Below are 24,192 nucleotides of genomic sequence, written 5' to 3' on the forward strand. Positions count from 1 at the left end.
GATAAGCCAAAGAGTGGAAATGGAGACCATGGCCAAGCAGCCTGAGACCAGCTACTGCTGGGGGCCCATCTCCCAATGAGGGATGGGCAGAGGGACCCCATGGGGGTCCCCAAAGTTGCATATTTAACAGAGTTTGCATATATGGTGCCCACCTGCTTAATGGCAGGGTCCTGTGCTTGTGCATACCTGTGAGGGCACCTTGGGCCCACCCCCAAGGGGGCGGGGACTTGGCGGGAGGGCTTCCCTGCTCCGTCCGAAGGGCGGGCCGAGAGACCTCACCTTGCATAGCTGGAAGCTGGTTCAAGACCCAGAGCCCCAGCGACCCGCTGCCAGCTGCCACTCTCCGGGCAGTGCCCCTGCCGCGGGCGGGTTGGGCCTTGATGGGACGGGCAGGGCACGGGGGCGCCCAGAGGTCGCGGGGCAGCGCTGCTGCTGCCCCCTGTGCGGCCTGGCATCGCACGCTCCTGAGGTGGGGCCCGCAGCCCGCATCTCGCCTACCCAGGCAGCTCAATACCGCGCATGGCCTCTCTCCCCGCGAGGGGCGAGTTCAAGTAAGAGCAGAGTCCCCAGGCCTCCGGGGGCGGGTCCGAGCGCCAGGCCGAGGGGCTGGCCGAGTGCGTCCCGACGCTGAGAAGCCCCTCAGTCCATGTTGGTGCTGACCGAGCGGGAGATGCTGAGCGTCTGGGCGGAGACAGAGATGTCCTCGTGGTCCACGGGGCTGTGGTAGTCCGAGGTGATGTCGGGGTCTAGCAGCGGCGCTTGCACGGTGCCCAGGCTGGCAGAGGTGCCCGAGCGCAGGCACCTCGAGTAGAAGCCCAAAAGCAGGTCCAGCTTGTGCTCGATGGACTGCACCTGGGGGCGGGGCGGGGCGCGGGTGGAGGCGGGTCTGGGCCGGGCCGGGAGGCGGGACTTGGGGCCGGGACGCTGGAGGGGGGGCTTGGGCGGAGCGCGGCTACGCGGAGGGCCTGGCCGGGACCGAGGCCGCACACGGCGTGGAGGAGGGGCTTGTCCGGGGAGGGGCGCGTCTGGAAGGGCGGAGCTCCGAGGGCGGGACGAAGCTGGGAACCTGGGGCTTATTCCTCAGAACAAAATTAAATTGGAATAATCCGGGCGATCGAGAGACACCCAGGCGGGGTTAAGTTAAGGAGGTGGGACTTGGGCGGGTTTAGCTGAGACTATAGCAACCGGGGGCGGGGCTCGGCAGGAGAGGGTGCGTTCTCGTGGGCGGGCTTACTGGGAGGCGGGGCTTATCTGTGGGGCGGGGCTCTGCTGGGCCCCAGTCGCGAGGGTCCAGCCTGGGCCTCCCGGGCTGGGGAGTGGTCAGGGTGGCGGCTGTGAGAAGCGCAGCCTCCCCTTGCGCTTGACCCCGCGACTTTCCAGAGCGTCCGGGTGGATGACTAGCTCGGCCACACCAATGAAACGCCCTCTGCGCACTCACCTGCTTCTCCACCTTGACCACGCGGCCCATCATACTAATTTCATCCGCCGCCTCCGTGTCCGAGGGCCCCTTGTCGCCCTTCTCCCGGGCCTTTCGGTCCCCGGGGCACCTGCCCACAATCTGGTCCACCCTGTGGGGGAAAGGGAGCCGTCAAAGGGCCCAGACACAAGCCACCCCTCCTTCCCACAAGATCTCGCTCGAGGTTGCCTGCTGAAAAGGGGAGACACAGCCTGCACTGGTGGGAGGGAGGCTCCCCGAGGGAGGGGGCCTTGCCAAACGGAGGGACTGGCCACTGCTTGGAGGGTGTTCCACTGAGCTGAGCAAAGGCATCACACAGAAGCACGACAAATAAAACATCACCTAGTGGGGGGACAGGTGGGAAATGGACGGGGAAAAGAGGAAGAGACACAAGCGGGGCTGTGAGTAATAAGGCAGACCAGGCTGGAGCTGGCCCCACCTTATTTTTCTGCTCTTCTTTACAGCAAAATTCCTGAAAGTGTTTTCTCTACCCTCTATCTCCAATCTCTCTCCTTCCGTTCTAAAGCCTACTCCAGTCAGGCTTTCACTTCCACCACTTCATCAAATCTACTGTTGTCAAAATCCCAATGACCTCCATGTTGCAGATTCAATGATCATCTCCCAGTCCTCATTATACTTGCCCTATTAGCAGCGCTGGGCACATCTGAGCACCCTTTCCAGTGCTTTCTTCATCTGGATTCCCAAACGCCACCCTCTCCCGGTTCTCCTACCTCACTGAGTCTCCTTCGCTGGCTCCTTTATCTCTACAACCTCTAAATATTGCAGGACCCAAGGTTCGCTCCTGGAACCTCTTCTATGCATTTACTCTCATTCGCTGTGATGTCTTCAGTTCCAGATGTTCATTCCACTATACACTGTCGACACCAAATCTATATCTCCAGCACCATACCTCTCCTCTGAACCCCACTCCCTTCTAACTGCCAGATCATCACTCCATTTAGATGTCTGATAGGCATCACAAACCCAACATGTCCCAATTTTACTGATCAAAACTTGCTCCCCTCATTGCCTTCCCCATGTCAACAGACAGCAACTTTTCCCTCTTCCTTAAGCCAAAAACCCTGGCTTCATCTTGGACACCTTTTCTCCCCCTCTTATACCCCATCAGAAAACCCTATCAGCTCTATCTTCAAAATATATCTAAATCTAACCATGTCTACCCTTGGTCCAAGTCCCCGTCATCACTTGCCTGGATGTCTGAAGTAGCATCCTCAATGGTCTCCCTGCTTCCATCCTAGTTCCCTTACAAGCCATTGGCAACACACCACCTAGGGTGATCCTTTTAAAATATAGCTCAGATCTCACCACTCCTTGCTCAAAGCCCTCCAATGCTTGCATCTCACTTTGGATGAACACCAACATCTTTGCAGTGGCCTACAGGGCTTTATACAGTCTGAGCGCCATTAGCCTTCTAACCTCATCTGCTACTCCTCTCTCCTCAGGCACAGTCGGCTCCTTGCTGGCCCTAGAACAACACTCCAGCCACATGCCCATCTCAAAGCCTTTGCACTTGCTGTTCCCTCTGGAAAACATTTAAACAGCCACAGGGCTGCTTGCCTCGCCTTCAATTTTTTTTCTCAAATATCACCTTCTCTCCTGTTTAAAATAGCAAACCCCAATACTCCAGCCCTTTTTTTTTTCTTAGCATTTATTATTGTCTGACATATTCCACCTGTTCTCCTTCCACTAGAATGAAGGCCCCATGAGGGCAGGGACTCTGTTCTGCTTTCTACCATATCCCCACTGCCTGGCAAGTAACAAATACCCAATGACTATTTCTTGAGAGAACAAATGAATGAACAGGAAGCGAGAATTCCGGCCACAGAAGGGCAAAGTGTAGGTGATTTGGGGTCTTGGTATGAGAGTTCTTCCTATATGCCGGGAGGAGAGAAGTGTCAGGGAATTCCAGAGGTAAGAGGTGGGCAGTATGGAGGACAATCCCCTTGGGAGGTGGGAGGTTATTATTTTAATCCCATTATTTTATGTCCAGGAAACAATCATCTAAAGACGTCTCCTGAATTGTGCAGGCCAATCGGGTTCTCACAGAGGACCTGCGCTGGCTCGTTCTTCAGGTTCAAGACAGGCGAGGGGTCTGGCCTCAGCCCCGAGAAACTCCAGCCTCCCTAGCGGCCCCTAGGGGGCACTCGGGCTTCGTTCTGGCTTTGGACTTGGGACCTCGCGTGGAATCTGGGGCCAGGGCCTCCCTGCCCGGCTCCTGGGTTGGGAGCAGGCGCACCCACCGGGTCTGCAGGCTCTTGATCCGACCCAGCATGTCCAGGTGCCCTGCCGAGTACTGCTCTATGACGTCCTTCACGTCGTACGGTCGCAGCGTCTCCTTGAATTTCCTTTTGGCCACCAGGAACTTGAGGATCCTGTGGAGGGAGGGGCCGGAAGAGTGTCTCAGAGGGAATTCTTTTCCAGCCCCGTCACCAGTACCAAGGCTGCTCCTGCTTGGACCCCCGCAAACAGCCTCTGCTGAGTCTCCCAGCCTCCCTCCCTACCCACCATGCCCTGGGACCCAGAGTTTGGTATTCTTTAATGTGCCTATATGTGCAGTCGCATTTGCCTGGGAGGGCAGGGACTGGACCGGGTTGCTCCCTGCTAAGTGTGACACTTTTACTGATGACAGCTTGGACAAAGACATTTAAAATTAGTGATAGATAGATAGATAGATAGATAGAGAGATATATAGATAGATAGACTTCAGAGAGGAAGGGAGAGACTGAGAGAGAAACATCAATGATGAGAAATCATTGATCGGCTGCCTCCTGCACGTCCCCTACTGGGGGTCGAGCTCACAACCTTGGCATGTGCCCCTGTCTGGAGTCGAACCCGGGACCCTTTAGTCCGCTGGCTGACGCTCTATCCACTGAGCCAAACCGGCTAGGGCTGGACAAAGACATTTTTTGCATTCCCTCAGCAAATGCTTGTTAGCACAGCTGTGCTGGACCTGGGCGCCCAAAAGGGCGTCAGCTCCAATTGCTGGCCTCAGGAGCCCTGGTCTGAGGGGGCGTCAGAGGACATAAACAATTATGGGCTGACAGGGGCCATGTCAAGGAATAGAGAAAGAAGGCTGGGGGGCATGACAAGGGAGGCATTGGCTGGTGCAGTCAGGGGACAAGTCTTGGGGGGGGGACGGAGGGAGGCTTTCTGGACAAAGGCAGGCAGGACCCTGTGTGAGTGAGTCGGGTCAAAGTAGCCGAAACAAGTTGGGAAGGAAAGGGAGGTGGGGTGGGCGTATGAGAAGACGGGAAGGGATTGGCCTTGAGATAGAGGCTGAGGAGGGTACTCTGCAGAGCCCTGAATCCCTGGCAGAGACTGAGCAATGGGAAGTTGGGTGGTGGGGAAGGGTCTGTTCTGCCAGCCTTGGAGGGAACCTGGGAACCTGGGGCTTATTCCCCCAAAAGAAATGTAGGCAGGAAGACCTGCTCCCAGGGATGGGCCTGAGCCGGAAGCGGCAGTGAGGTGAGATGCGGGACAGCAGTGAGCAATTCGGGACTGAAAGACCCCTAAGTCTGAGCTGATTTCACTAAGTTGACTCCCGTGGTTGGGGCAACGGGGTGGATGGTGGTGCCACTGGCTGAAACGGAGACCAGGAAGAGGACCAGGTTTGGGGCGTGCGGGGGGCAAGGAGTCTGTGGGGTGGCCAAGGAGTGTTGACCTGGGCCAGGTGGCAGCTCGGGCATTGTTTCCTGGAAGCTCGTCACTTGGAGGGGAGAGATGGGATGTGCAAAAAGAGGGTAAGAAGAGAACTCAGGTTCTCGGGGGGTTGGGGAGGAATTCAGCTGACTCTGGTTTTTAAAGAAACACAAAGGGAAGAGGTTTGTGGGCAGGTGCATCAGCCAGGGAAGAGGCAGTGAGTCTGGAAGGCCTGGGGGTGAAGGCATCTGTGGAACTCAGGCTGGAGACAGAGACCACGCCAAGGAGCTGGGGGGCCAGATCCATGCTGGGCCGGGACTAAAGAGCTCAGGAGACTGGTCACCCCTGAAGTGTGGAGGCAAGGAGACAGCCAGTAGAGTCAGTAGGGCAAGGGTTTTCAAACTTTTTGACCAAGACCTACCATAAGAAATATATTTTACTTCAGAAACCAGTCCACACATACACACAGGCACATAACTGAAAACAAAGTTTCATACACATTATTTACCCTCACTACTGGGACGCACACTGATATTTTCTTTTCTTTTCTTTTATTTAATTTTTTATGTGGACCATGGCCCACTAAATTGATTTCACTAAGTTGACTTCAAACTGCTATGACCTGTGGTTTGAAAACCATTGCTCGGCCCTGGGGGAACAGACAGGGTGAAGTCAAGACACAAGGAGAGAGAGACAGTCTGAAACACAGATGGAGGGAAAGAGCAGATGCTGATGCACGCCAGGGAGAGAGAAATAAAGAGAAAAGAGCCGGACGTAAAACGAGCAAGCGGCTGGGGAGAGAAGTGAGGAGGATGCTGTGGGCGTGATGGGCAGCTGAGCCAGCCGCCCCACCCAGCCAGCCCTCCCATCATAAGAGTATGCGGAAACCCTGCTGGGAGCCATATGCCACCTCCGCACCCACCCACACAAGGGTGCCAGGCGGGCAGCAGCTGGTGTGCCCGGGATCTAGGCCAGGCCTGGCCATGAGGGCAGACCCCAGATGGGGAGCAGCAATGGGTGGCAGATGAATGGGGGGAGGACCCACCTGAGGCCTAAGTCTCACCTGACAGAGCGGATGACCGTCTTCACCGCAGGCATGACGTCATCCACCGTGAGCTCGCACTGGTAGCTCTTCTCCTCTGCCACTTCCTCGGAGGGGCCCTCTGGAAAGTCAGGGGACCCAGGTGGTGGCAGCAGAAGGGGCCACTCCCACCCCTACCACCACATGCCCAATTATACTTAGAAGTATTGATAGGGAGACCAAGGCCCAGAAAGGGCCCAGAACCTTCCTGGGGGCACAAGGCAGACCAGATTCCTGCCTCCCTCGATGCCCTACCCAGAGTGGAAATCCCCAGTTCATTGCATGGCATCTCCCTGTGGCCAGACAGGGTGAACATTTATCTGGTGGCCAGGCGGAAGCACATCTGGTCTGGCCTGGGGGGAACGGCACAGAGCCCTGGAGGAAGCCCCACTAGTTCTACTACCCAGGACGGGGAGTCCCTAAGAAAAGGGGCTTGTGGCCTCTGCACACCATCAGACACACAGTCTATCCTTCAGCCAAGAGGAAACCAAGAGGGAAGGAAGTCAAGGGGCTGGCTCCCCTGCCCAGCTCTGCCACTGGGCAAGGCCCCTAAATCAAGTCATTTCCTTCCGGATGAGAGAAATGGCTTTTGCCAGGCTGGTGCCCTGACTGCACAGAGAGGTGATGCTGTCCTGGGCCCTCAGGGCACAAGGTGGTGGGAGGCCAGGTATGTCCTTGGGCTGGAAAGGAGGCCCCAGGCACCAGCCTTGCCCCGTCTCTCATGGTTCGTGTGGATCTATAACTCCAGGAAAGGCCTCTCCGAGCTGTCAGCCAGCCACGCATTAGGGGCTGACCCAGCACAGACAGAGGCAGCGTAGCTGAGTCCTCTCCCTCCAAGGTCAAAGGGGCTTCCTGTCCCCATCCTCCGTCCTTGTTCACCCGCCCCCTCCTTTTCGCACCCAGGGGCCTGAAGCATGTCAAAGCTGGGAGAACTCTTCCGGGGAACTCGGTCCAACCCTCTCGTTTTCCAGAAGAGGACATTGGGTCACAGAAAGGGGCAGTATCTTGCCTAAGTCAGTGTAAGTCAGGAGCAGAGCTAGAACTCAGAAAAGTGACCTTTCTGGTTAAAAAGTGACCCGCACCAGGTTCACCGCCTGTGTCTGCTGGCTGGGCTGGGGAAGAGGGGCAGGGCGTGGCGCATGGGCTATGGAGCTGGTTAGGCCTGGCTGAGGATAACAGTTCTGCCACTGACTAGCTGAGAGCTCAGCCTCCAGGTCTGTGAAATGGGGACGCAAACAGAACCTATTTCCCAGAGCGGTTGGGAGAAGTAAACCAGAGAATCCACTGTGGGGCTATACACAGTCCCGGCTCAGCAAGTATGGGCTCCTGCTCCCTCCAAAGCACATTGCACTGCAGCTTGCTTTCGATGAGCACTTACTATATTCCCAGCATCCTTCTGTTCACCTCCCATGGACAATCTCCTTTAATCCTCACAATAACCTTAGGGAGTAGATACTATTATCAGCCCCACTTTAGAGATGACAAGAATGAGTCCTAGAGAGTCATCCTAGGACTTTACTCAAGACAAATGGCAAAGCCAGGATTCAAACTCAGGGAGCCTGGCTCCAAAGCCTGTGCCTTTAACCACTACCAGATGCCACCTCCGCATTCTCATCTGATTCTCGGCCTGGAGCTCTGCAAAGCAGGTATCGTGATGCCCATTTTACAGACCAGAAGGTGCTCAAAGATAGTCAATCAGGTGCAGAGCCAGGACTGGAACCAAGTCTTTCCACCCCCAGCTCAGACTCTGTCCCCACCCTGCCACCCTCAGCAGGTCCGGGGCCCCAGGCCCCCAGGGCTCACCCTCAGCAGAAGAGCGGGGTTTGAGTCTCAGAGAGGCCCGGAAGCGGGTGCGGTCATTGAAGCTCCAGCTCTTCTGGACCTTGGTGGGGCTGGTGGCCTCACCCACCTGCTCGCTGCTTGGGGAGGTGGCCATTGACGGCGGTGCCAGGTGCTGCTTGGAGGGGCCTGTCCGCCGCTGGGAGCTGCCTATGCGGATGCGGTCTTTGATGCCCATTCGGCTACTGGCAGGGCAAGTTGGGTGGGGGAGAGAGCCAAGTTAGCTGGAGCTGGGGTGGGCATGAGTAGAGACATAGCTGACTTAGGACTCGGGGGTGGCTGTTGGGTATGGTTCTCCACCAAGTGGAGACTTCCTGGGATGGGACAAGGGTGTGGTGAGGGGGGCCCTGACTCCTACAAGAAGCTAATCCAGGGTCAGTCTGAGCAGATCCTCCCCCTCCCTCACCTCCCACCCCTCAGTGCCCAGACAGATAAGGGGTGCACAGGAGACAGATGTCAGAGTGGAGGGAGTGATAGAACCCAAGAAGGAAGTCAAAGACGGACAGGAGGACAGGGGAGCTGGCCTGGCCCAGATGGATGGGTGGGTGGAGGTGGTGAGCAGCCTGGGCAGACAGGCTGTGAAAGGATGGAGAAGCTCGCCTGGCCGTGCTCACCAAGGTGAACCTCCAGCCCCTCACTGTACCCAGGGGCAGGCTATGTGGAGTTGAGGGTCTGTGTGTGTGTGTGTGTTGGCATGCACACATGTGACAGTGGGTACACATGTATCCGTGTGTGTACATATGTTGGGGTGTGTGTACATGTGTCAGTTTATATTCCCTTCCTCCTTTCCCCACTCCTGGAACTATTTGATCCCATACTGGTCAAGGCAGGGCATTGGGACCTGTCCATCTGCACAGGCAGTTGTGCTGCAAAATTCCCGAGGTCTCCACCACACGGGCTTCAGTGTAAGTGGTGCTGGGAGGCCTGCAGTGGCCTGGCTGCTGAGCGGCCTTGGCCCTGTTTAGCTGCTGGGCCCACATGTATGCCCAGGACACATAGGGTGTCTGCCTCCCGGGGAAGGTCTGTAACCTGTTCATCTGAGGTCTCCCCTGCTCGAACTCTGCCCACCTGGGCTGATAACCTGCCCATGTGATCATGGATCCCCCCCTCCACAGCTCTACTTGCCTGTTCACTAAGCCCCCAGAGAACAGCACCTACACACGTCTGTGCTCATGTGAGCACACACACGCATGTCTGCATGTGCTCAAACTTCCCTTCCCACATCTCAGTTCCCCACCACACCCCCAAGCCATGGAGGAAGGCAGGTTGGGGGGCTCAGGTTCCCCAGAACAGGTCCTGGATAACCATTACCTGGTAGAGTAACTCTGTGTCCAAGAGGTTCAAGGACCATGTCATCGCTGTTGGAACAGGACCTATGCAAACGTCCCCCATCCCATGCCCTGTGGCTGCCTCCCTGCTGTGGCTTGCCACTTGGAGGGCCCCTAGCAAATAGGTTTGGGGGCTCTTCTGCCCCAAATGTCTAAGGCCCTGGCTCAGAGAGCATCAGCCAGTCTCAGAGGAGCTTGAGGTGGGGCAGGAGCTGGGGGACAAGACTGTGTCACCTACTTTCCAATCAAGGGGATGGTAGAGGATAGATTCTGGTTTCAGGGTTGGGTGGAAGCCGGGATCCCCCATGCCCAGAGCATGGGGTCCAGGGTACAGAGTCAAGGTACTGCGGTAAGGGAGATCTTGAAACCAGAGGCAACTTCGGAAAGGCAGCCAGGATACAGAGCCATCCTTAAAGGTTGGGGCCTCTGCCCAGAGGGGAGAGGTGATAGGTCAAAGGTTTGGGCCCTGAAATCAGAAGGGAAGGACAGGGGTGGCCCCCGCAATCTAGCATGCTGTTTTCTGGCCCAGTATCCCCTCAACACATCCCAAAAATTCCAACCAAAGTTTGAGGTTGGCTCTCCCAAACTTTCCTCTGCAGAGCCATTCCTTCGAGCTCTCCTCATGCTGGCAAGCACCCCCACACCCGCCCGGCCCGTGCAACCCCTCCTCCTGTCCTCCACTCCTCCAAGGGGGAGAGGAAGAGAGGGAGCTGGAGAAGACCCTGACACTCAGCCAAGGGCCTGGAACTCCAGATCTCTGCACCCAACACATCACTCCAGTGGTATTCTGGGGGAACGGGGTGACCTCCCTGTCATGACAAGTGTGCAAGCAAGACAGCTTGCACTCAGCAGGACTCATCCAGGGAAGGTCTGGGGGCTTGTACTAGAGGCCTTGAAAGGTCCCTTTCCAGCTCTGATTCTGTGACGGTTGGCGGGTTGTGGGTTCTGTAACTTTCCAGCCAGCCAGAGGCCATGGGCTCTGCTTTGATGTAAGAAGGCTGTTTCCCCAGGGGGCGGGGCTAGATTCCAGCTCCTTGGACAGGGCCCAGAAAATGGCTCCTGTGAGCCTCTCTGGAGCCTAAAAGCTCAAAGAAAATGGAAAGAAACCTGGCACACGGTGGACATGGAAAGGGCGCCTTCCTTTCCCAGGCTCCTTCGAACACGCAAGGTCCTGTCTCACTGCCTCAGCCCTCCAGCTCTCAGCCACTTCGTGTGGTGGGTTCCGTATTTTCCATCCCTGTTTTATAGATGCAGAGGCAGGTGAAATGACTTGCCCAAGGTGGCAGAGCTCCTGTGGATGGAGCAAGGACTGGGACCCTGTCTTCTCTGGCTGTACACGCTGTGTTCTTTCTCTGGGACAAGCCATCACCCACACGGGGGAAACTGTGCTCGCTAGGGGCACTTGGCACTGTCTGAGACATGTCTGGTTGTCACACTGGGGTGTGCTTCTGGCACCTACTGAGTAGAGGACAGGGGTGCTGCTAAATATCCAACAACGCATGTGGCAGCTCCTGGTAACAAAGAATTATTAGACCCAAGATGCCAATGTTGCCAAAATCAAGAAACTCTGATCTAAGTGATCTGTTGGTGCCTGGAAGATGGACGGGGTGGGCTTGACTAGGGCTGCCCTATTGGGGGAGGGAGGGAGCAAGCTCTGAGCACAGGCTGGCCTCTGACTGACCTAGGCCCAAACCCTGTACTTACTTCCACAAGGGATTTCTCTAAGGGCTCACCATTTGCCTGCCCAAGGCCAAGGTCATGGGGAAAGAGAGGCAGCCTGCTCTTTCTGTTGCTGCAAACAGCACCTCTTTTCAGGACTGTGGAAACAGCCTCACCACTGGCCCATCTGCCCTGGCCTTGCCCTTCCTGACTCTCATGCCCACACGGCCAACGTCATCTTGAAAAGGGGCAGACCTGGAGACTCTCAGCTTAACCCTTCAGTGTGTACCCACTTCCTACAGCCATGGTTTCCAAACTCCTTTTTAAAATAAGTAAGGTCTTGACTGCTCAACAAGCCAAAGCAAATGAGGCCAACATCCATACAGCACTTCCTACGAGTCAGGAAGCAGATCCTATTATCACCCACATTTTACATCTGAGGAAACTGAGGCACAGGGGGCTTATGTCCAAGGTCCCCGAGCGAGTGAGTGGCAGCCAGGTTCAGACCCAGAACCCACGTTTCTAAGGAACACTGCCTCTAACTCTGGCACTCACCTCCTACTCATGGGCCCCCAGCCCACAGGGCTCCAGAGCAGGGGTCCTCAAACTTTTTAAACAGGGGGCCAGTTCACTGTCCCTCAGACCGTTGGAGGGCCGGACTATAGTTTTAAAAAAACTATGAACAAATTCCTATGCACACTGTGCATATCTTATTTTGAAGTAAAAAAACAAAACGGTAACAAATACAATATTTGTATTTGCATGTGGCCCGCGGGCCGTAGTTTGAGGACCCCTGCTCCAGAGGCACTCTTGGGAAACCCAGGACTCCATGAGCCCAAGCTGCCAGGCAGTGCCAAGAGGACGAGGCCCACACTGGGCTTTTGGGTTCTTCATGACCCCGCTCTGCCCCCAACCTCAGTTCTTGACCTCCCGCTCTCAGATCTGGCCACGCTGGGCTGCCTGGTCCTTTGCCATGGCTGTGCTCTCTCTCACCTCCTCACCTCCTTGGCCTATGATGCCCTCCCTCACACCCACTGTGCTTTGGACCTTCTGGGGGTGAAGTGCCTGACCCAGGCTCCACAGGCCCTCTGCTTCCTCCTCTGCTACACTTATCACACCGAATAGCGATTACTCTGCAACTCTCCAGGCACCATGTTTTCTTCATCACAGTGTCCCTAGTGCAGGCCGGGCATGGGGCAGCTACCAAGGAATGTGGTGATGATGTGGCTAAAAGAGCTGGGCTCTGGAGTTAGCAAGGGAGGTACCAATCCCACTCCTTCAGGCATCTGCTAGGTCCCTAGGTGGGCGGTGGGGAAGCTAAACCCAAGGCCCAGCAAAAGTCAGAGTGGGAGGGACCCTCATAGAGCCTCTAGTTCAATCTGCCCATTTCACAGATGGGAAACCGAGGTCCAGAGAAGAAAAGCAATTTGGCCAAGATCACACAAGGGGTCAGCAGCAGAGCCAGAACTCATCCCAAGCCTCCTGTAAGTGTCCGTCCTGGCAGACTGGGCACCAGGCCCATGCCCCAGACTTGGCAGAGGCATCCCCAGGAAGGCGAGGGGCTCATCGGGGCCCCAAGACAGATGGCAGGCGGCAGGCACATGCACCTTGTTCTTGGCCCATCCTGTCCCCCTCTTCAGCCCCCAAACTGGGTGGGGCAAGGAGGAGTAGGGACAGGAGGAGCAGGTAAGGGGTACCTCGGTCTCCAGCTGGCGTGGATCCGAAAGAAACTCCGTTTATTACTAAACATCTGGCTGGAAAGTTGAGAACAAGACACAAACAGAGGTTAGTGGGACGGAGACAGGTGGGCAGAGCATGGGGAGCTGCCAGGATGGGGCCAGCCTCCTGTTGCTGGTGGGAGAAGGCCCCGCACCCAGACGTCCTCTGGCCCACATTCCCAGATGTTCTCAAGCTTTGCATGAGGATCTCCTGGGGAGCAGGTTAAATATGCAGAATCGGTGTCTGTTCTCCAGAGGTTCTCCTCCTGGGGACCTGGGCAGAGATCCAGCTGTCTGCATTTTCAACAAATACCCCACCGGATGCTGATGCAAGAGGTCAGTGGACCGGGCTTTGAGAAACACTGCTTTAGCACCTCATCACACAACCCCAAAGAGAGGAGGCTCTGGCCCTAACAATGGATGCCCCAGGAAGTCCTGCTCCCGTAGTCCTGGGAGTGTGCTTGGCCTAGTCCAGTGGTCGGCAAACTCATTAGTCAACAGAGCCAAATATCAACAGTACAACGATTGAAATTTCTTTTGAGAGCCAAATTTTTTAAACTTAAACTATATAGGTAGGTACATTGTTATTAACTTAATTAGGGTACTCCTAAGGCTTAGGAAGAGCCACACTCAAGGGGCCAAAGAGCCGCATGTGGCTCGCGAGCCGCGGTTTGCCGACCACGGGCCTAGTCCATCCTCAAGCACCACGGAGGGTGTGAGCAGTCAGGTGTGTGTGTGTGTGTGTGGTCCCATCTGCGGCATCCCCCTCCCCCCGCCATGGGTCCCAGACAGCCAAGATTAAGGATATGGCCATTTAGCCTGAGGCTGGTGCCTGACTGCCTAGAAGTCACAGCGCAGCTCAGTGGGGTCACTTAGTTGAAGGAACACCCCACCACCAGCACCACGAGTCCCAGCCATGCAGACACTCCAGGGCAGAAAGACGTAAGGCTTGGAGTTAGTGACAGCCAAGCACTCACTAATAATCTGTTCCTAGGCCCTGGGGGGCCTAGAGACCCAGAGCAGCTGTGAGGGGTGGCACAGGTGCTGGTCACAAGCTAATCTCCATCCCCAGAACCTTCCTATTTAGATTAGGTGAGGCCAGAGTGAACTGGAAGCTACAGAGCACCCTGGCTCAGCTGGGCAGGGTTGCACCAATGCCAAAAACTTTTGAGTTTCTGCCTGGAGGCCGGGGCTGGTTCGGATGGGAAAAACAATGACGGCCTTTAGGCCATGACAGAGAAACTGAATGCAATGCTCTTCCAGGGAAGTGCCAGCCTGGCCTGGCCCCTCCCTCCAGCCCCAGACTTGGAGGGCTGGCTCTGCCTCTCTGTTAAGCGCCTCCACCCCCCAAGTGTCCTTACTCAGAACAGGGAAGAAATGCTGCTCCTAGAGTCCCCTGCACCAAAACCCCCTCCTCCCAGCTCCCCAAGCTTTTCTGCCCAGAAACCAAGAGAACCAAGAGCTCCTTATCAGCTAAAACATCACTGATTTGCTGCCCAGGACCCAGAGGCTCAGAGTGACTTGATGGCTTTCTCAAGGACACACAGCATCAGGTGGCATAGGTGAGCTTGCACCGCACTTCCTCCTCCTGACACAGAGTGGGTCACCTCTTCTCCCCTCCCTTGTTCTGGGCCGCAGGCTCAGCATCACACCTGAGGCTCAAGGCCCAGATGCCCGGCTGGCTGATGCAGGGATGATGTGTGAAGATGAGACAAAACAAAGAGATGGGTAGAGGACAGGTGAGAAATGAGGGGGGACTGAATCCTTAACCTCAAAGCTCTACTTCCACGGGAGCAGCCACTTTCCCATACTGTGAGTTAGGGGGCTTCCCTTATCCAAATAGGCTTGGAAATCCACTATTATGAACATTTATGTATGTGTGTGTGTGGTGGGGGGTGGGGGTGGGGCAAACATTATTTCTGTGATCTTTCTAGATGCAAAAGCTCCAGGCAAGTCAGGTCTAGGGGTAGAAGACTGCTGGGAGCAGCAAACTGTCCCTCAGAAAAGAAGAAAGGCATTGTGGGAGAATCCCAGGAGGATCCTCTGGGATTAGCAAAGCTGTGGACAAGGGTTACACAAGACAAGAGCATTAGTCATTGGTTGAGTTTACGTAGGTCCTACAGCGGTTCTTAGTCACAGAGCTCTCTTTCCAGCTGGCGTCTTGTTCCCGAGAGGCGAGTTCAGTGTCAAGCCCTTTCTAGAGGAACATGCTGGGGGAGGGGTCCCTGCCCTCACACCCCAGGATGGTGCCCACGATTACCTGAGCCGTAAGCACCTGTGGCCAGCGGCCTCCTCCTCTCTCCAGCTTCCCAGGAGGGATGGGGGTGCAGGGATGGAAGAGTGAGGGGGGGAGGCGTGGAAACAGAGAAAGAAAGAGGACAACGGAATGAATGGAGGAGGTGATAGGAAAGGATGGTGGGGACAGATCCCCCACTCTCCCAGGTGACAAAAAAGGTGAGTCCAGCCTGACCCCTCCAGAGAGGCTCTCAGTCTGTATCTGTCAGGCTGCTCGACAACTGCCCAGGCCTCATGACAAGGCCCGGGAGTCCCCAGAACAGGCCCAGACAGCCATGTAGTGGCTGGACACAAGTCTGAGAGAGGACGAGACAGAGAATGGAAGAGGAGAAGAAGCAAGAGGAGGTGGTGGCCCCAGAGGGCCCCTACCTTTCCCCAGGGCAGAAGGAGGTGCTGCCCGGCCGGTGGCAGGTGGCAACGGGCGGGTAACGGGAGGGCGCTCCGTCGGGTACTGGCGCCCGCCGCACCTCCAGGGGCCGTAGGCCCCCATTGCGGGCCCGTTGCACGTGCTCAAACAAGAGGGCCAGCTCTCTGCAGGAGAGGGTGCCATCAGCGGCAGGCAGGGCCCTGGCACCACCCCCTCACTCGGTGGGCATTGAGCTCCTGAGCTCACATCCAGCCGGGCCCTGCCTCTCTCCAGGGACTCAGCAAACACGCCAGGCCAGAGCAGGCAGCGTACAGTGTGGGAGAGACTAGCCTCCCTCCCTCTCTTTCTACACTCAGTTCCTGGGAAGGCCTCAGGGATGCCAAGTATGGTTGTGCAGGCTGGGCACACTCCAGAGCACCCTCACGAGGGGGCAAGTGGGAGCTCAAATACAGCTCACTCTGCTCACCAAGCTGTGCACAGGGACCTGGAGCTGTGCCTACCCGGCGGCCAGCGGCAGCCCTGAAATCCTCAGTCTCCAGAGTTGACTCCGAATTTTAGGGGGGAAACTGAGGCTGAAGAGGGAGATGTGATAGGGTGGCTAGCCAGCTCCTTCCCCTGAAGCTCTGGGTTATTGGAGACCAGATCTGGGGCTCAGCTTCTTCATAATTCTCCAGGCATTTCCTGTTTCCATAACCCAAGGAAGACAGCTCCCCTTTCTGCCTTTCCGTTGTATAGATGAAGAAACTGCAGTCCAAGGAGCAGGGAGACCTAGTCGACCCAGAATCTCCAAACCAAGCTCTGTCTCTCTTACCAGAGGACCCAAGACCACCCCAACCCCAAATCCTCCCTCCTCCTCCAAACACATCATATTTCCAACAAACCAGCCCCTGCGCCATTCCCCAAGGCCGGCCTTGAGTCCTTGGGTTCCTCCTGGAAAGGGCAGCTTCTCCTAAACTAACTACCCTCCTGGTCTCCACCAGCTGCCAGGTGGAGAGATGGGGAAACCAGTGTGATTCTGGGAGCTTCCCTTTCCAGCCCCTTTCCTCCTGCTCCTCCCCTGGGAACCCCCTGGGGCTGGGAGGAAGTAGGGAGGGAGGCGGCCAGGTGTAGGGATGAGTGGGATCATGCAACAGCTGCTCTTGGAGAACTAATGAGGCCAAAAAAAAAAAGGCGCCAGCAGAAGCGCTGAGCACAGCAGCCTGGACGGCCTTGATGCCGCTTGATGCCCGCCTGCCCGCGGGACCAAGCTGTGCTCCATGGTCTTCATTCCTACCTAAGGGCTTGGCCAGGCACCTGGCCACACAAACCCTGATGATGCAAACCTGCATGGAGCCACCCTGTGCAATCTTACCCTGACCTGGGTCAGTGGGCGAACTCACTTCTGGGCCCTAAAGCTGCTGCCTAGCACAGTAAAAGTAGGTACATATTCACACACAGAGGTACTATGTGGGCCCTTGCACCCAACTCCGGCATGCCCATTCAGGCCCATCCCAGACTTTCTCGATCCATTGCAATAGGCCAAGCTGGCAAGGCTAACAGTGCCCCCAACTCAGACCGAGGGGAGATGAGCGGCTGTGCCACTACCCTGGGTGGCAGTGACTCTGGGAAGCATGCAGACTGCCAGCACTCCAGGGCTCGGGTTCATCCAGAGGGGCAGGCAGGGCTCTACCCCACGCCCTGTGCTCAGTGTCCACAGTCTTCCCAGGGCACAGAGAGGGGGAGAGAAGACCCTCCAGGCTCTGAGGTAGGTAGGATCTGCAGAGCCAGCCCTAGATGCTCCCTTGGGAGCCATCATCCCTTTCCCACCCTCCAGGGCTGAATCCCAGCCATTTGTCCTCACGGGGCATTACTGGCAGCCCCTATCCCGCCTTCCCCCTGCACCAGGGCCTACCTGAAGGATGGGAGGATACTGTCATAGTAGTACCAGGTGGCCGTCAGGTAAGCCCGGTTCCTGTCGGTGGAGTATAGGCGCCATGCAGCCTGGTGGTATGAGGGAAGGGAAACGGGAGACAAGGCATCAGTGTGGCCTCTCAGCCCCCCACCAGCCCTCTGCCCCTGAGACAACCCAGGCCTGGGCCAGCTGAAGGGTACGCAGAACCATAAGCCAGTTTCAATTCCATAGCCACCAGCAGGGCCAGACAAAGAAATGGTGGCCTAGACGGAAATGACTTTCCCAAGGTAACGAGCAGATCAGCCTCAAAGCCAGGGACCTTGGAGTACAGCAGCTAAGAGCTGGGGTTCTGTCATCAGGTAGACGGGTTTTCAATCCTAGCTGTGCCCCTTATGGGCAAGTTAAGTAAAGCTGCAGAGCCTCAGTTACCTCATCTGTAAAATGGGTGTAATACTACTTACCTAACTGGGTGTTGTGAGGATTAAATAGGTGAGTGTATGTGATATGCCAAGTGTAGTACCTGGCATATAGCTGGCAGTTAATGCCAAGTTCCCCTGTTAAACCCTCCTGTTATCTCCCTTACTATACCACTGATAGCTATCTATTCATTGTGTATTTGATTAATGTCTTTCCTCCTCCAGTGGTTCTCAACCTTCTGGCCCTTTAAATACAGTTCCTCATGTTGTGACCCAACCATAAAATTATTTCCGTTGCTACTTCATAACTGTAATGTTGCTACTGTTATGAATCATAATGTAAATATCTGATATGCAGGATGGTCTGAGGCGGCCCCTGTGAAAGGGTCGTTCGATCGCCAAAGGGGTAGCGACCCACAGGTTGAGAACCGCTGCTAGACTGTAAGCTGTGTTTTGATCACCACTGCATCCTCTGGCACATGGTGAGTATTCTGCAAATGTTCAAGGAATGAATGCTGACTGAGTGAATCATTATCACTAACAACCCCACCCCCTCTTTCCCAGCTGCCTGTCACTGCCCAAGGGTTGAGGAAGGGAAGACAGAGCATCACCTCCCTCCGCATTCATGGACTTGCAGGGTTTCCTCACAGCAGGAGGAATGAGGGTCAGATAAGAGGAAGGTCTGTTTCCTTCCTTCCAGGTAAGGGGAAGAGCCAGGAGGGACTGTGAGTGGGGCGATCAGCGAGGGCAGGGAGGCATGGAAGCTGTTAGACAGGGTGAAGTAGAACTGGCCCTGGGTGCCCCCCCTTTTTGGGTGCCTGTTGTCCTTAAGGGACTGCCCACTGATGAACTCACCAGCCGGGCACTCTCCCAGGACAGGAATATTTTTACTTCCTGCTTGCCTAGGCCCCTGGCGTAGGCTGGGGAGCAGCTGCCAGACTGTCTCATTAATTATGGGCACCACAATACCAGCTGTCTCTCGGCATGGAAGTGCCAGCTGCCTGCCCCTCCAATGCCCCTCCAAAGGCCAGCTCCCAGGGGACAGTGGCCATTGTGCCCCAGGGACACTGAAAAGGAAAGGCTAGGCTGGTGGCTGGAGATAGCGGGGATGGGAGCAGAATTCCACCCTGGGGAGGAGAGATAAGGAGGGGCTAAGTCAGACTTGGGTTGGGGGTCAGAGGGTGGCATGCTGGAGAGGACGCCGATGTGGCTGTGCCTACATTCCCTGAACTGCCTCCCGCAGGTGAGTCTCTTGCACACACACTTGACCAGGGAAAGCCAAGGCTGAGTCACAGAGTCACCCAAATCTGAGCCCTTGTCTCAGCCCGTGCCCCATCAGAATGCCTCAGCACAGTGGGGAAACTGAGGCCACACACTGCTAGTTTTTACCCCACTCTTCTGGCTGCTGCTTCTATCTCCTTGGCTGGCTCAACTTTGCCTGCCCAGCCATGAAATGTTGAAGCTCCAAAAAGCCCAGTTCTGGCCCATCTTCTCTGCTCCCTCTTTACCCACGAGGTGAGCGCATCCAGGCCCAGGGCTTTGTTACGTCTACATGCAACAACACGCAACAGCTGTCCCTTTCTGCCCCACCCATTTCTCTCCTCTCAGAGGCACATCTGGCATCCAGTTGCCTGCTCAACATCGCCACCCAGGGGCTCAGAAGACCCTCAGACTCCACATGCTCCAGGCAAACTCACATTCTTCCGGCTCCACATCCGGTCCCACTCCAGAGAGCAGGGCCATCTACCACCCAGTTGAGCAAACCTGGAGGTGTCACCCCACCTGGAAGTCATCCTGCCATCTCCCTCACCCTCACTCCTGATGTCACTTATTTCACCTCCTCAATATGCAGAATCTGCCCATTTCTTTCCATTTCACATCACCCAGCAACCTGCTTCGCCCAGACTGTTGCCAGAGTCTTTCTTCCGGTCTCCCACACTTACCTGAGTCACCGTCCAATCCATTCACCACTTTTCAAAACACAAATCTGATCATGTCACCCGCTCCCCTCCTTCAGACCTGTCCACATTGCTCTTAGGAAAAAGTGACACTGCTCCCTGTGGCCCTGCGTCTGGGCCTGGCCCACCTATCCACTCTCCACTCTTCCTTCAGCTCCTGTTCTGGCCCTGCTAGCTTTCTTCAAGTTCGTCAAACACACCAGGACCTTTGCACACGCTGTTCCCTTACCCTGAGTCTCCCCGCTTCACCTCTTCACCACTTAACACCTACCCATCATCAGCTCTCAGCTCAAGTATCATTTTCCCAGGGTAGCCTTCCCTGAATCCCCCTTCAAGGTCCCCTGTTAAAAGCTCTTCAGAGAACCATTTCTTTCTTTCACGACATCGATCTCAGTTTGCAGTTACAACATTCATTCGTGTGAGTGCTTGTAGAATGAATTAATGAGTTAAGGTGTTTGGAGTGGAACAAGCGCACTGCTGGCTGCACAGCGGATGGGTGTCTCTACCAAGCACCTAGGGCAGTGGTTCTCAACTTTCTGGCCCTTTAAATATAGTTCCTCATGTTGTGACCCAACCATAAAATTATTTTCGTTGCTACTTCATAACTGTAATGTTGCTACTGTTATGAATCATACTATAAATATCTGATATGCAGGGTGGTCTTAGGCGACCCCTGTGAAAGGGTCGTTCGACCGCCAGAGGGGTCGCGACCCACAGGTTGAGAACCGCTGACCTAGGGCCTCTCGGCCAGCTGTCTTCCACTTCAGGCCATGTCGCACTGGGACCGGAGTCGGCCAGTGGGGCAGCTCTGACTAATCCTAAACTGGGCACTTGGTACAGAGGGACATTTTCGACAATCTGAGTCAGCATCCCAGCTCTGTTCCTGACTTGGCATATGACCCAGAAAAGTCACATTTCCTCTCTGAGCTTCAAAGTGGAGTCACAGTTGTGAAGCTGGGACACAAGAGTCAGCATACAGTGTTGCCACGCCAATTCAGTTCAGGGGCTTCCCAGGCATCCGGTACCTGAATGAGGTTGGCTGCTGGCATCCTCCGCTTCTCAAAGTGCTTCTGCCGATGCTGCTCCTGCACCTTCAGGGCGAAGCCAGAGCCGAGGATGCCCTGGGGGAATAGGCATGGTTGGGGGAATGTGGTCGGCATAAAAGGCAGTCTCTGCCCATCTGAGACGCTCTCCATGTGGGACAGGCACTTAGCAGGCTCTGCCCCCAGGACCCCTTCCCCTGGCCGGGCAATCCTAGGCAGAGAGGGACTCACGGCAGGCAAGGCAAAGAAGGAGATGCCTAGTAAGGCGAAGCCGGCAGCCAGGACCCTGCCCAGCCACGTGTGCGGCGTCTTGTCACCATAGCCGATGGTTGTCAGGGTAATCTGGGAACACAAATAGGTTACCCACAGGGCTGGTCACAGTGGCCACCCACATGAACTTGTTGGGGGCGCACAGAGATGAAGGCCTGATCGTGAGGAAAGGGCCCCCCATGGTTGCCCACCGGGGGCTGGTCACAAGGACTTGTCATGGGGATTGGCTAGGGCAGTGGTCGGCAAACTCATTAGTCGACAGAGCCAAATATCAACAGTACAACCATTGAAATTTCTTTTGAGAGCCACATTTTTTAAACTTAAACTATATAGGTAGGTACATTGTCATTAACTTAATTAGGGTACTCCTAAGCTGGCCTTTGCTAAAAACGTCCTCAATCTGACTGAGGTACGTTCGCTGAGGTCGACCCCTTCCAACTCTCCCATCCACACTCGTCTTGTGTACTTGTTTCGTCTCTATCTCCTTTCTGAAAAACCGACTTCTGCGCATGGGCCACGAAGTTTTAATCGCACTGTCCGTGTGCACCGGCACGTGGTATTTTGTGGAAGAGCCACACTCAAGGGGCCAAAGAGCCGAATGTGGCTCGCGAGCCGCGGTTTGCCGACCACTGGGCTAGGGGCACAGACAAATCCCGCCCCTTCTCACCCCCCAGCCCCATGCTGGGATACAGGCCACAGGGCTTGGCATCTGGGATTAGATAGGGGCACAAGCAGGTCCATGGGGCAAATTGGGGAGCTAGCATACAGACTGGGCTGTAGCAGAGAGAACAGGGACAGGCCCGCCCAACCCTGAATCAGAGGCTGAATCGGAGGCCACAAGGGTCAGAGATGGTCCTAAGGGGAAGGGAGACCCTCGCGTACCGTTCCCCACCAAAGCGAGTCAGCGTAGGAGGAGAAGTCGGAGTTGGCGTCCTTCTCGGCCAGATAGACCAGGAAGGAGGCGAAGATGAGCACCAGGAACCCGATGTACCAGGCGGTGATCAGCTCCTGCGGGGGCAGCAACGGGTGAGACCACAGGTGGGACCGAGGCGGGAAGGCGTGAGGAAGTGGGGGACACTGAGCCCACCTGGGAGAGGTGGGGGGGGAGTGGAGGCCCCCAGAATGGCCCATTAGAGGTGTTGGGAAGGGGATAAAAAGTACCCCGCCCTTTGTAGTTCCCAGGCGCCTGTCTCTACTCCTCCCATCAGGGACACCCGGCCCCTCCTTCCCGCAATGGCCAGGCCCTTAAAACCGCAGGGCACGCCCCGCCCCCGCCCTTGACCTTCCAGGTTCCACGCTCAGACCTCCGCCCCAGACCCATCTTGCCCCGCCCCCAAGCCCCACTTTTAGGTTTCGATCTGGCCCCACATCTAGCCTCGCCCCCATCCCACCCCCAGACTCGTCCCAGCTCCCCACTTTGCTGTGCACGTACCCTGCAACCAGAAGTCTCTAAATGAGACCCTCAAGCCCTTCCCCTCAGCCCCGCCTCCCAGCCGGGTCCAGCCTCCCGGGCTCCAGTCTGGCCCCGCCCTCCTGCTCCGCCCGACCGGGCCGCGCCCCCGCCGCGCCCCGCGCCCTCACCTTGCTGTGCGCCATGACCACGGAGCCCAGCAGCTTCCAGGTGCCGCCGCGGCGGTCCATGCGCACCATGCGCAGGATCTGCAGGAAGCGCATGCTGCGCAGCGCAGACGTGGCGAAGATGTTGCCCTGCGTGCCCGCGGCGATGACGGCCACCGAGGCCACGAACACGATGAAGTCTGCAGGGGCGGGGATGGTGCGGTCACGGCCACCGCCAACAGCCCAGCCCACCCCGCGTCAGTGGGGCCATGGGGGGGAGGAGGGGAGAGGGTCCCTTGAGTCTGTGCCAGCAGCCAGGGTCCGGGTCAGATATGGGGTCAGGGTGCCAGCCCTGGGGCTTGGGGGTCACGGGTCAGGTAAAGGGTAGAGGGGGTCAGGCCTTATTACCTATGACACAGAAGGGTTTTCTGGCAAAGCGGAAGCGGCCCTGCCATCCTCGGTAGCGGCAGCAGCATCCGGCGGACCAGACACGGATGATGTACTCCAGGCCAAACACCACGATCATCACAAATTCCTGTGGGGCCAGGGCCTGAGCTCTCCCCAGTCTCCAGCCCTGACGCAGCCTGGAGTCCCTGGGGTAGGGTACTAGGGTCTCCTCAGCCCACTTCTCCTGGAGGTGCTTACACCTGGGTGAACCGAGGGGGATTCTGGAAGGCAGGTGGCCCCTTCCAAAAAGACTGAAAATTCACGTCTGTCCTCTCTGTCCCCGTGAGCTGTCGGGGTTTCTCTCCTCACCCCACCCTCCCACTCCTAGTCACCCTGACTCTAAAGCAGACTAAGTGACATAAAGGGTGGCTGTCTGTCAGCTGTCCCCTCCGAGATGTTTCTGTTTGGGGGTGGTGTTAGCAGTTTGGGTCCTGAGAAGGAGTGGGACCTACTCACCTCCTCTCGGCCCATCATAAGCCCTGGCATAGAGGCAGGAGGTCCCCAACACCTGCTATAAAGCAGGAGATGAAACCCAGAGATGGGCAGCCACCAGCTCAGGGAACACAGCACAGGAAGCCACGCTCTGAGCCATGGTATAAAAAGGCCTCCCTCAGGCAGGGACTCCAGCACTCACCAAGATGAGGAGACACTCATTGGCAAGTTCCTGGTGCTCCTGGATAGTGGACAGCACGGACAACACCAGGCAGGTGAACACCAGCAAAAATCTGCAATAGCGGCATGAAGGAAGGGTTAGTCTGCTGGGTGGGCAGGACAGCCAAGGAGCCTCACTCAGCAGGGGGCTGTGGAGTCAGAGGAGGGAAGCATTGTTTGAGAAGAGGTATCTGCAGAGCAGATAGAAGGTTCGGAATCAGAGTTCCCTGGAATCGTGGCTTGTGCTGAACACCAAAGGGAGCAGCCCCCAGGCTCCAGGCTACTGAGTCACAGGCCCCTTGATGCAGCTTCGAGAGGCAGGTTGATCTGGACTGGCCCAGGGTCCCACAGTCAGGAACACCTCCAGGCTCAGCCATTCACAACCTCAGCCCCTGGCTCCGAGGTTGTCTTGAGAGAAGTGCTCCAGAGATTGAGGGAGGGGAAAGGGAAGGTCAGCAGCTGAAGGAGGGAAGGGACCCCCATTCCCTGACACCTGAGGTGGCAGAAGCATGGCTTCATCAAGGTCAATTGTCTTACCTTTGTAGGCACTTCAGGA

At 56.4% G+C, this 24,192-nt stretch overlaps 1 protein-coding gene across 1 annotated transcript in view; it reads right to left on the minus strand.

Moving 5' to 3' along the window:
• Positions 1-431: 431 nt before the first annotated feature.
• The window catches only part of KCNQ4 (potassium voltage-gated channel subfamily Q member 4), a 24,598-nt gene continuing 837 nt past the window's right edge, over positions 432-24,192 (minus strand). The window contains exons 2-13 of the mRNA XM_023752818.1: positions 23,620-23,710; positions 22,947-23,073; positions 22,563-22,738; positions 21,864-21,989; positions 20,943-21,053; positions 20,694-20,789; positions 17,295-17,383; positions 8,001-8,221; positions 6,180-6,279; positions 3,718-3,849; positions 1,439-1,568; positions 432-852 (exon numbers count right to left, since the gene is read on the minus strand). Of these exons, the coding sequence (XP_023608586.1) occupies positions 640-852; positions 1,439-1,568; positions 3,718-3,849; positions 6,180-6,279; positions 8,001-8,221; positions 17,295-17,383; positions 20,694-20,789; positions 20,943-21,053; positions 21,864-21,989; positions 22,563-22,738; positions 22,947-23,073; positions 23,620-23,710 (1,612 nt within the window). The 3' untranslated portion in view covers positions 432-639. The remainder of the gene's footprint in view (positions 853-1,438; positions 1,569-3,717; positions 3,850-6,179; positions 6,280-8,000; positions 8,222-17,294; positions 17,384-20,693; positions 20,790-20,942; positions 21,054-21,863; positions 21,990-22,562; positions 22,739-22,946; positions 23,074-23,619; positions 23,711-24,192) is intronic.

This window comes from Myotis lucifugus, unplaced genomic scaffold (assembly GCF_000147115.1).
Source record: "Myotis lucifugus unplaced genomic scaffold, Myoluc2.0 scaffold_37, whole genome shotgun sequence".
Classification (NCBI taxonomy): Eukaryota; Metazoa; Chordata; class Mammalia; order Chiroptera; family Vespertilionidae; genus Myotis; species Myotis lucifugus.